Source organism: Lepidochelys olivacea (assembly GCF_965140295.1).
Source record: "Lepidochelys olivacea isolate rLepOli2 genome assembly, chromosome: 5".
Taxonomy (NCBI): domain Eukaryota; kingdom Metazoa; phylum Chordata; order Testudines; family Cheloniidae; genus Lepidochelys; species Lepidochelys olivacea.
Window position 1 is genome coordinate 78,152,737 of NC_140415.1, and position 12,582 is coordinate 78,165,318.

At 41.4% G+C, this 12,582-nt stretch overlaps 1 protein-coding gene across 5 annotated transcripts in view; it reads left to right on the plus strand.

Annotated features, from left to right (window-relative positions):
• The window catches only part of SRFBP1 (serum response factor binding protein 1), a 129,472-nt gene that overhangs the window by 21,045 nt on the left and 95,845 nt on the right, over nt 1-12,582 (plus strand). For 2 of the 5 annotated variants that reach the window (XM_084629690.1, XM_084629692.1), the window contains exon 2: nt 5,723-5,807. The exons of the other annotated variants lie outside the window; for them this stretch is intronic. In XM_084629690.1, coding sequence (XP_084485816.1) covers nt 5,772-5,807 — 36 coding nt within the window. In that variant the 5' untranslated portion in view covers nt 5,723-5,771. The remainder of the gene's footprint in view (nt 1-5,722; nt 5,808-12,582) is intronic. 5 annotated transcript variants of the gene reach the window in all.

Below are 12,582 nucleotides of genomic sequence, written 5' to 3' on the forward strand. Positions count from 1 at the left end.
CTCTAAGATAAAATACAGTTTTTCTCTTAAATTTGAAACTTCTGTGATGCATCAATTTATTTCAAAATATAGCCTATAGAGTCTATCAGTATTTGGGGAAGCCATCTTCAGGCAGCATTCATGTCTCCTTTTTCAGCATCTTTTTTTATGCCTGTATCCAGTGTCCAATTTTGTGAGGGCTTAGGACAGTGGTCTCCAACCTTTTACCTCACGCCCCTCTTCCCATGAGCCAGGAGAGGGGATATGGCTCTGGGAGGGGGGACACAGACAGGAGTAAGGGGACTGAGGCTGGGGTCACAACAGGGAGCGGGACAGGGCTGGGAGCAGAGCCTTGGTCAGGGGCCAATGCCAGCAGCTGGGATCCCGGGAGCAGGGCTGCAGGCACGGGACGGAGCTGGGTGGAGCTCCTTCTCTTCCCCCTGTGTGGGCTGACCCAGGCCCCAGCCGTGCTCTCCTATGGGACGTGCCTCACAGTTTGGGGACCTCTGGGTTAGGAGTAATTTCTCGGAGACCTGACACATGCTAGTATGGGGAGATGAGTAATTTGACCTCTCTCAATGAATCTGTTTCTATGAGAGCAGTTTTGGATGGATACCAAGTCGAGTAAAAGATCAAAGGAGACCCATCATGTGTGTAGCATAAGCGTCTGAGAGAGTGCTGACACAGAGGTTGAAGTTGCCAGTGATGAGTCTGGAAGGGAGCGTGTGAGGGGGATCCATGATGGTGATGGAAAACAGGACTGAACGAGTGTGCTGAGCAGCGGTTAACAGTGCTTCTTTACGAGGAAGGGAGAGAGTAGCTGGAGTGAGAAAGTGGGATGCCAATGCTAAAGCATAAAAATAGACTTGCTGAAACCTTCCATGGCAGTAATAAGTAGCACTTAAAAGATGGTGGCAGTGATTTGTGGCATCTCATGTAGGTTGGGGCTTATAGGCTGTCTGGGGGAGGATTAACTACGCAGGTAGGAGCTTAGTATAAATTATATATGGGGGGAGGGATAGCTCAGTGGTTTGAGCATTGGCCTGCTAAACCCAGGGTTGTGAGTTCAGTCCTTGAGGGGGCCGTTTAGGGATCTGGGCCAAAAATTGGGGATTGGTCTTGCTTTGAGCAGGGAGTTGGACTAGATGACCTCCTGAGGTCCCTTCCAACCTTGATATTCTATGATTCTATGAAAAGTACACTGTCAATCAAACATCTAGCAGGGGTATTTGAAGCTCTTTATTCCTTCTCTTATCCTCTCCCATGGGCTTCACCCCCACTATCCGCTTTTTCTTGTGGAAAGCGTTTGTGTGTAGAAGGCAAACTACTGTTCCCATTGTAATTTCAAGCAAAATTCAATATCAAACTTTGTTAAACCAGTGCTCAATCTGGCTTAATCTGTAAACGCCAAGTGGGGCACAGAGTTCCTATTGAAGGAAGGAAATACACAAATGATAGAAGTAACCTCAGGAGGAACCCTTTCTTGTGGGATATAAACACTTGCTAACACAGAAATTCTCCATGCGGCTATGTTTCACAATCTGGCTGGCCAGTAATACCAAAGCCTACTTGTGGGCAGCAGAAAGCCCTCTTCCTCTTTTGGTATCTATAGCGGTCCCAGGCAAATGCAGGGTATTCACCCTCTCCAAATAAAATATGAAAAGGACTGAAGCAAAACTGTGAAACTTTCAGATGAAATAAAAACAGGAATGTTTTGGAACAGCTGTGGGAAAAATGCACAAAGGCACTTTTTGAATAAATTCACTATACTTTTGATTTCATTTCCTCCTGTTCTCTGTTCTTTTCCTATATCCTATTTCTTTGCATCAGAAGTACAAGCTTGTGTCCCCCAATGCAGTGGTAAATCTTTTTCACATTATCACCCTCTGGAAAACCCTATTTAAAATAAAGGAGTTGGTCAGCTTCAAACATGTTTTTATCAAAGCTCTTTTTTGTGGCTTTGATTCAATTATTTATCTGAATAAAAGAATCCAGTCCTACTCCTGAGCCTCAGTTTCCTTGTATTTGGTCATTCTGTTTGAAATGTACTCCTAGTCATCTTCACCTCTGTACATCTAACTTTGCTTCCTGTGTGTGATATTCACTGGTTGCTGTTAAGGTGTTGATATTTAGGGTATATAGAATTTTTTTTCTAAAGTTTAATAGTGTTGTGTTCATTGAGCTTAATAGGTCAAAGCAGTCAATTATCATAGGGCTTATATTTCCCAATAGGGGAAAAAAGATTAGAGGAGATTTCTTTAGATAAACTTACATCTAGCCAAATTTCTATGACAAAAGCCTGTAGAAAATGTGAAGAGGACTTCCTAAGAGTAAAGTTCCCCTTTCAAGTCTTGACATTTTTGAAAGTTGACACTTGTGTAGCCCAAGTTGTTACAGAAAGAACAGATGTACAATATCTTTACAAAGAGACTTCATTGAATATGAGCAGACAACAATAGGTGGGAATCTTATAAGGGGAACCTTTAAAGTTTCAGTTTAGTTCAAGGTATGTATTTATTTTTGGGGAAGAAATAAAAAGTAAATGAATAAAAAATACCACCTAATATTACACTGTACTAAAGTGCAGTTGTACACTATTCATTTGAAACCTTTATTGGCCTGTATGAAATGAAAACTGAGGAAGAATAAAGAAAAGAAGATAGTGACACAGAAGGAAGAGGAGGAAGGAGAGGTTACAAAGTAAGAGGACCCATAGATCTGTGTGATGAAAACAATAAAATGTGATCATGTATATTTTTACGTGAGAAATGTCTTCCAAGGTCTCCTGGGATTGGTAGCACAAGTCCAGGTTGCTTCTTCTATAGAGGGTGACCTTCTTCTGCTTATAACAGTAGATGCTAAATCTGTTACCAGGAATACAGTGGTTCCCTGATTGATTTAGCTTCACAGATGTGAAAACCATGGCTAGAACTTGAGCAGAGTCCACCAGAAATGGATGAAAGGGCTCCAAATTGTAGCCCAATATTATCTGTTTAAGGGCTATATCCTGGGCTGACGTGCTTTGTTGAATTAGGGCTGTAGCGCTCAGAATCTTATAGGATCAAGCCCTACGTGAATAGTTGTATTTGCTTCAGACTGCTCAAGGGAAAATGAAATGACTATCCATTTCTGGGCTGATATATTTGAGATGAAGATAACAATTATGGAAGTACATTTCTTTAACGACTAAAAGTTTAAAGATGAATTATGACCTGGGTGATTTAAATGATTCTTGTATGCAAAATTATCTGCTGCTTGTACACAGCAACAGAATAAAAAGCTCTGATTTTTATAATGTCTTTTTGAAGTCTTATCCAGACAGGTTCTCTGTGTATATAAATCTCCCCACTGTATTTTCCACTGAATGCATCCAATGAAGTGAGCTGTAGCTCACGAAAGCTTATGCTCAAATAAATTTGTTAGTCTCTAAGGTTCCACAAGTACTCCTTTTCTTTTTGCCAGATCATCTAGTACCTGTATTTCAATATTTTAGAACAGAATACACCAAGCTAGTCCTGGGAGAATATATGCGCATTGCTTATTTTTGTCCCTTAACCAACTGGATAGTTAACTGTTGCGTAATGCATTTTGAACTCTGTGCTGCCCCTGTAGTTGAAAATATAGGCCTGTACCTTTCTTGATACATCTCACAAATCTTTAGTCATGTTCTCCTAGATTAAAAATAAATTGGCCAAATGTTCGCTTAATTTGGAGATGAGCTCCCTCTACAAACTTTAAAACAAGCCCCAAATGCAGCCAAGAATAACATTTAATTCTAATGTAATATTCCTTTGAGAATATTTCCACCACAGTCGAGGTCCTTGAAATTGATGGGCTTAAAAAAAGGCTAATGCGAGGAGAGAGTGAGGACAAATCTCTTTAGCAGAGGCCTTTGATATTAATTTAAATTTTATGTATGAATGTCTTTCTAGGCCTGTATCTGAGATTCAGTTATCATTAATGCATATGTGGAGCTATAGTTTTTTGGGTTTTTTTGGGGTATCAGCCAGGCAAGTGGAAGGATTTCAATAAATAAATACATTAAAATTAAATAAATAATAAAGGATTTTATGGTCTCCCTTATCTAGAAATTCCGCACTTCTTATCAAGAAACCAGCAAAGCACTGTTTGTGGAAATTTCCAACTTTAAATTGTACAGGTAATTTCTCAAATAAGAAAGAAATAGGAAAGTGTGTGCATTGTATGCAGTGACACTTTCTTCTCTTCTGTCATGCATTTGTTTTGCTTCACACTATGTAAAAGCAAATGCTACTTGTCCTATAAAGTTGGTCGGTGCAGCAGTCTTGATCAGAGGCTAGTTTTGGTAAGTATGTCACTAAGTTCAGTCACGTTAACCAAGATGAAAATATTTAATGGTAAGTAACATCCTCCGACCCAACCTCAAAGAGCAAGTTTAATAACTCTGCTTCTACTTCAGGGAAAAGATGTTAGAGCTGTGAATATTTTGTGGGTATCAGAAAAAACTAGTATGCCTAGGGGATAACACATCGTGTAATGAATCTAAAGAATTCTCCCAAGCCTCCATTACGCTTGGCACAGTAATGAAAATGGTAAATCTTTTACAGGATTCTAATTGATAAAGGTTTTGAGTAAGATGGTAAAAACTATATAACTCTCACAATAAGGAGTGAGGGGAAAAAGAAGAATCTCAGCTGTCTGACTTCTACACAGTACTTGTTGCAAATTTTAGACGGTAGGTGAAGGATAACATGGCAGAGAAATGGTTAAATCCCCTGTTCATTAACTGGTCTAATATTTGGATTTTTTTGGAAGTTGTAGAATTTTTTTTTAAGAAAGTAACTTTTGATGGGGATGGAGTATGGTGAACTCTACTGAAGTACACTTTTTAATTTTATCTCTAACAGTTTTTTGTTTAGGAATTTAAATTGGGTGGAGGTATACGGCTAAAAGGAGGGAAGCCTTGTCCTAACAGATCTTACAAGGCCTACCAAAGTGGGGCTCCCCTCCTGCAGTCTTTGGACAGTACACAAGAGAGGTTAGGGTGATGGGAGTTGTATATGGATGGAATATAGGCTGTGTAGAAGGAGGACAGGAGAGGCAGATCTTTATCCATTTGAGAGACTTCAAGCAGTGACACCCCGATTCAGCAAAATACTTCAGCATATGCCTATTTTTAAGCATGTGAGTACTTCCATAACTAGCCAATATAATTCTCAAGTTATATGTTTCTCCATATTGATATTTGACCACTGAAATGGCAGAGAGCTGAAAAAGTACTCTGTTTAGGATTAGAATGCAATTAAGCACTCTTTTTTTTCTGCAAAAATATTGTAAACAATATTTGCAAAAGCACACTAGAAGAAAACTTGGAGGAGCAAAGCATGACTGAACTGTCTAGTTTTTAACCCTGACAGCTTGGGGACCAGCACTTCTGAGAAACTACTAATTGCTGGGAAGGCATTCCTAGTGCTGGAATGCAAGTCAACATGTCATATATTTCACATTCTCTTCTAGAATTCCATTATCCAATAATGACACTACAGAATGGTACAAAATATATTTTCCCAGGTTCGGACCATAACTATGGGGCCGTTTTGACATTTTAACCTATCAGTATAATAAAGCTACAGTGATGATTAAACTTACTATACTGATTAAGCGTCTTATAATTACAAGTCAAATTATATCTAAAGTCAGTTTTGTTATGTACTCTGCTAACTTGTTCTTTTTCAATGTTTCTTCTTTCTGTTTCTTTCTGTAGAAAGGAAATTATGCTCCAGTGATTTAAACACAGGACTAGGAGTCCAGTGATGTGGATTTTATCCTATCTGTTCCATAGAATTACTGTGAGACCATAACTTTTATACCTCAGTTTTCATCTTCAAAATTAGGATATTTATATACTTAACTGTGGTGGTCAGAATTATTTCCATTGGTGTTATGTAAAATGCTTTGCTATCTTCTAATGGAATATACTCTAGAAGTGCAAGATGTTATGATTATTTTAATATAGATAAACCTAGTATATATGAATCTGACACACTTGAATTTATTGCAAGATTATTTGTTTAAATGCAAAATACAGAACTCTGATTCATCTGTTATCACTGATCCAAATATTTAAGTTGTGAATACAGTAACTCCTCACTTAACGTTGTAGTTATGTTCCTGAAAAATGCGGCTTCAAGTGAAACCAAGTTAAGTGAATCCAATTTCCCCATAAGAATGAATGTAAATGCGGGGGTTAGGTTCCAGGGTATTTTTTTTTTTTTTGGCAGTACAGTACTAAAGTCAAGAGGTGCCACCACCTTACCCCACCCAGGCACAGCCCACTAGAACTGGACACAATGAGGCAGGCAAGGATACTGAAGGTGCCGTAGGCTAGGAGAAGCATGTTGCGCAGCAGCAGCGGCAGCTTCCCATACTCTGCAAGCACCAGGGGTGGGGGGCTCAACCCTTGGCCTGCCCGCTCCACCCCTTTCCCCAAGCCCCCACCCTTAACCCGCCTTGCCTTCCCTCCCTTCTCCCCCTTTTACTCCGCACGCCACGTCCTCTCTCCTCCGTCCTGCCCACGGCAATCAGCTGGCTTGCGGTGTTCAGGAGAAACGGGGGAGGAGCAAGGACATGGCGCTCAGGCTCCCCCTCCCTCCCCTGCCTCCTGGCCGCGGCAAGCTGTGTTGAGGAGGGAGAGGGGAGGCGTGCTGCGTCCTCGCTCCTCCCTCCTGCCCTCGGCAATCAGCTGGCTTGCAATGTTCAGGGGGAAGGAGGGTGGAAGGAGGAGCAAGGACTCGGCGCCCAGCCTCCCCCCTCCTTCCCCTGCCTCCTGCCCGTGGCAATCCGATGGTTTGAGGTGTTAGGGAGTCGGGGAGGGATGGGGAGCCTGCATGCCAAGTCCTTGCACCTCCCCCCTCCCTCTTGAATACCACAAGCCAGCTGATTGCCGTGGGCAGGAGGAGGGGGAAGGCGCTGGTCCGTGGGGTCTGCTGGTGGGCGGAAGGCGCTGGGGGGAGGCGTAGAGGAGCTGATGGGGGGGCTGCCAGCTGTGGACAAAACAGGCAGCCAAACGATGTTATAGCGAAGCATTGCACAACTTTAAATGGAGCATGTTCTGTAATTGAGCAGGGACGTAAGATTGAAACAATGTTAAGTGAGAGGACGTTAAGTGGGGAGTTACTGTAAATATACTGTAAAGCATGCATAAGTGTATGCTTAGTTTTAGTTGTAATTGATATATATTGGGTGAGACCCTAACTCCTTTCCAGCCCCTTTATGTTAGGTAAAAGGTCTGGAGCAGTGTAAAGGGCCCTAAAAGCCAGGTTTTGGTTGGGATAGTCATCGGCCTACCTTCTAAAACAGTGGGTATGCAGAGGTCTTCCAGGGGGTATATCAGCTCATCTAAATTGTTTTACAACAGGCTACATAAAAAGCACTAGCGAAGTCCGTACAAACTAAAATTTCATACAGACAATAACATGTTGATACTGTTCTATGTACTATACACTGAAATGTAAGTATAATATTGATATTCCAATCCATTTATTTTTTATAATTATATGGTAAAAATGAGAATGTAAGCAATTTTTCAGTTATAATGTGCTGTTACGCTTTTGTATTTTTGTCTGATTTTGTAAGCAAGTAGTTTTTAAATGAGGTGAAATTTGGGGGTATGCAAGAGAAATCAGTCTCCTGAAAGGGGTACAGTAGTCTGGAAAGGTTGAGAGCGAGTGGTCTAAGACACCCTTGAAGAAATGGCATAGGGAGTATGTTGAGGGCAGGGCCCAGCATACAGTATTGCAGAGATTCTGGGTAGCATTGCAACCCATGGAGCAACACAGGAAGCTGCTGTAATTTAGACAGCACTAGGAGTCTAAATTTCATAGTCTATAAATTATAAGGTCCGAAGGCATCACTGTGATCTCCTGTTAAATTATGCCGGAGGCTTCTCCAGTCCCTGGAATAGCCCAGAATCAGGAGGGTGCATAGAGGGCTTGAAGCCACCATAGCTGTGCCCTTCTCCTGGGTTGTGAGTTCTGTGCTGTATCTCTGAGACGCAGCATAGAGTTGCATGCATTATTTCTGGCAAGATTCCTGGGGATGACTTGTTAAATGTGTTGATGTATCTTTTGCTTTGCTGGTGTGTGTTACACATTTGTGTTTAAAGACACTAAAACTGGTTTTCTTTCCACAATGACTTCTCAAGTTTTAGTGGTTTTAGATCTAAGCCAACTAGACAGCACCATTCTGCAACGAATGGCAGAGCTCTCTTGGCGGAAGGAGAGCCCCATCATTCCCATCCTGCATTGCAAACAATTCTTGGTCATTCTTTCCACTGGTAGCCACGTAGTCTGTGGACTTCCAGCCACTCTAGAATGTAATTTTCCAGGGCTGCTGTTGACAGAGGAAATTATTTGGTTTGAGGTTTACCTCTGAGCTATAATTAGTCTCTTCTGATTTTTGTTTGTATTTTTATATCTGTGTGGAAGGAACTCCCCATCACCAAGTTTCAGAGGCTACTAAGAATGGGGAGTTCTGATATATGGTCATGGGCCTACCTCATACCCCAGTCATTTTAGAGATTTCATTGAAGAGGGCTTCCACTTCCTTTACTGCTTGACCTTCTGAAACATCAGAGTCCTGCTTGACTATAGGCCCTATATAATTTAATAATAATAAAAAAAAATCTTTGCCAACTGAGCAGTAAGCCAAGGAAGAAACGTCTATCTCATTTTTGGATGTCAGAACTCACTGAACATTATCATCTTTTATTATTTGTAGCAATGAGGAGCCCCAGTCATGACCAGGACCCCATTGTGCTAGGCACTATACAAACACAGAAAAAAAAAGACAGTCTCTGCTTCAAAGAGCTGGTTGTTTTCATGGGAGTAACTTCAGGAGGACTTCCAAGAGCCCAATTCACACACAACACCACTGGGAAAGAAATGGCCACAGATTACCTAATTCGACATTTTGTGCCTGCTGGATAGTGGATACCTCTTATTCTTGTTGTTATCCAGCTACTGAACTTTAATTGGCTGACAGCTGAAGAAGTTGATTTTTTTGGCGCAGTTGGTCTGTAAAAAACATGCTCCATCTGCATTAAATGTTCCTAGAAAAATACATTACAAAGCATGTTGGAGAGGAAACTAAATGTATATGTTTGGTTATGTAATAACAAGCTGTGCTTTTTAAATTAGTGTATGCCTTATACAAAGAATAATCTTTGGCTTTTTTACTATAGTGTGTGGATTTTTTTTCTGCAGTGTTAAAGAACCACTATTAAAGCTTCCTATGAAATAAGACATACTCATTTTTTCTTAGTTTAAGAAGTTCTAAATGAACTTGAGCTTAAATGTTTTCTAGTGTGTATTCAACTGTACAGACTGCAGTTGTCAAATCACAGCTAGATGTGCAATGTGATGAACTCCAAGGAAATAGTTTTCTCTCTAGTTATTTAATTACACCAAGTCCTCTTTGCACCTGTTTCTTTTTTAGGGGCGAGAGAGATGCTCTGAGCAATTACTACCTATCACATCAGTAGTTGACGTTTGTCTCCAATGCTCATTTTGAAAAAGTACAACTTTGCAAGACTTTTTAAAGACATACTTCCTGTTTGTACAGTTGTTGGATGAAGGTTGTTTGCCGGCATGAAAATGTCTGAATAGTAAATTATTGCAGTTCGCCCAGACTTCACATTCATGACCAGTTGGTTTGAAGGTGCAAACACACTTTTTTTGCTTTGCGGTTAACCTTTTAAGAGCCTCTAGTTTATTCAGCGTGTGGAATGGTATACAGATGTTCCTACATTAGAACTACTACTATTAAATTGAAATAGGATCTGTACTACCTTGTGAGAAAAATGTGCTTCGCATTCTGAATGTAGTGAGTTGAGTACACGTAGTCAATAAAAGCCCAGCTGAAATATTTGACCTTTTTACCATTGAAACTTTAATCAGAACACAAATCATCTTTACTCTTTTTTTTTTTTAACTTGGTTAGTTGCACGTAACTTCTAATATTTACAAACTCTTGTCTGTCATGAAAAATCTGAATAATTCAGTTCTGTACTTTCACCGATTTTTACTATCCTATATTGAAGCCTGGATGCAAATTTCTCAAATATCCCTTATTTTGAAGGGTGTCACTCGTTTTAGTCCCGGTAACCTACATTCTTCACAAATTTGGTCCCTTCACTTTTATTGTTGACAGCTGTTTAAATTAGAAACAAGAATTGTGAAACTGAGATAATAATTTATAATGTTGGGTTGAATCCTACAGCATTTTAAGTTTCCTCCGCTCTTGATTGTTTTTTATTTGTGTCCCTAATTTTGAGTTTGTCATTCTTTGTGTCCCATTTTTGGGCAGTGGCAGTTTGGGAGGTATGCCTGCATAGTTTACACTCTAGAATATTTTAAGCAGGCTCTTCGTAAGGAGCTGGCAAATCTGTTTGTTCAGCCAGTGTCTTAATTCTGTGCACAATATAGCCATCAATTTCACGATCACATACCAGTTATCAAATAACACAATATGTTTTCTCCAACCATAGATGCATGAAGCATTTTGCATCTTTTCCTGCCTGCGTATTTACACAATTTTTATTATCATAGTAGCCCACTATCTTTCATGTAGACTTTTAAAACTCTCCTCTCTGAAGTGTGCATTTCAAGAATTGAGTCACAAATCTTCAAATACTTATGCACATGCTTAACTTTACACATGTGATTAATATCCTGATCTTATTAGGACTACTAAATCTAAACATATGTGTATTTGCAGAAATGAGGTCTTGGTCATGAGCATATATAAACTCTACTTTGGTTTCAGCCACCAGCAGAGTAGTCTTTCGGTACAATTCAGAGGCTTGGGCTCTTAACTATGATGGTATCTTGGTTACAATCTTAAATCACATACATAGGCCAGCAAATCTTTACTTGGTGTCATACTTAATCTATAGTATGTTGTGTAAGTACCATTTGCTATCCACTACTTTTGTGGTCTCTGTTCTACATGTCTCCTTTCAAATGGTGAAAATATCTTATTTCTAACCATAAGAGATCAGACCTTAAACTGTCTTTGGTCCAGGACTGAATACTACCCAACAGGGCCTGTGACTGTAATTTTGAGATGGTAATTTCACATGGGGGAGACTTTTCTTTTCCCATGTTGTTCATCGGAAAGGGAACTGGCTCTTTAAAGCTTTTCTGAGGTTTGGAGTGTTAGTATTCCTGATGGAGATGTATTAATGATGAGGCTGAGGTTGTCGGTAGGACGAGATAAATACAGTTTAGCACATGGTGTGATGGGGCAGATCCCCACGTGAGTCAGGAAGATGTTACAGCTCCTCTGGACGCAATCATCCTCAACCCAGCACACCTGTAAGGCTTGTCAGGCCAGGAGATGGGTGGGTCCTAGAAAGGGAGGGATCCCTGCTTAATGCAAGTTGGCACTATAAAGGAGCAGGATTGCAACTCGGAGCTAGAGCCTTGAAACTTGACAGAACCCAACTTCAAGTGTCGGGGTTGGGTTGGGTTGAAAACAACCCAGTACTCTCTGGCTTCAGTTGAGTCAGGTAGTCTCTGATCACCTTTTCTTGCCCATGGGATCCATGTAGTGGCAATTGTGTGCCTCGTTCTTGCTGACCACTGTTACCTCCCTGCGTTGTGTGTTGTGAAGTGAATGTGCCAGCAAGTCACAGCGCACCTCACGCTGTAGCACATACAATAGAGCTGTGGTATTTGGCAAAAACTGGGCACGCAGCTGCTGATGCCATTGGCAGGAGGGAGCTGGATCTGGATCACGGGCATGATCACAGGGAAGCCCCTGCAGGCTGAGCCCCAATTCAGAGTGGTGGTATTTGAGCTGCCACAGATTTGGCAGGGAATGGCCTGGAGACATGGGGAAACCAGACTTTCTTCAGATGTGCTGCTCGGGACTGGGAGAGAGAGTGCCTGGCATGTAGGGTTGGTAGAGTGGGGCTGGAGGTAATTTGCCCTAGCAGCTCCACAGGGGAAACAAAGAAATGAAGTCCAGCCTGGCAGTTAGATCCTTGAAACTTGACCTGAACCAGACAGGACCCAACTACAAGTGTCCGGTTTGGGACAAGTACGAAAACAACCAACACGCTCGTGCTTGGTTGGAGTTCGAACTGTCTGCTCTAGTTGGTTTCAGATTGGGCTTTAAAATTAGGCCAGAGCAGACCTCTTCTCAGAGCCCCCTTGGCCTTGAAAGAAGGGGTGGCTGTCTGGGGAGATGGCTTGAGAGCCTTGGTCATCCAGGCCCACTCGGAAAGGAGAAGGGCTGGTACTCCTTCCCCCGTCCCCCATTTTTGCCTTCCTGAAAGTTTAGGATCCTTCATCTAATGGCACAGCGAAAGGTGTGTGCCCTGGGGTCCAAGACAGTAGCAGTGCCCACCCTTTACCTAAGGGGACACTAGAGAGGTGTCGCCTGCTACAAATACTGGAGAATATAGGTGTTCGCTTCCAATGCTAACCCTAGGGTAGATTAGAGGGAAATTAAGTCCATACATGAGAGAGACAGAGCACCCAAGCAGAATTGGTCCACAGCAGTGGTACGAGTGACTGACAGAGCCAGAGACAACAGGCAACTAACCCAGCAACAGCCATT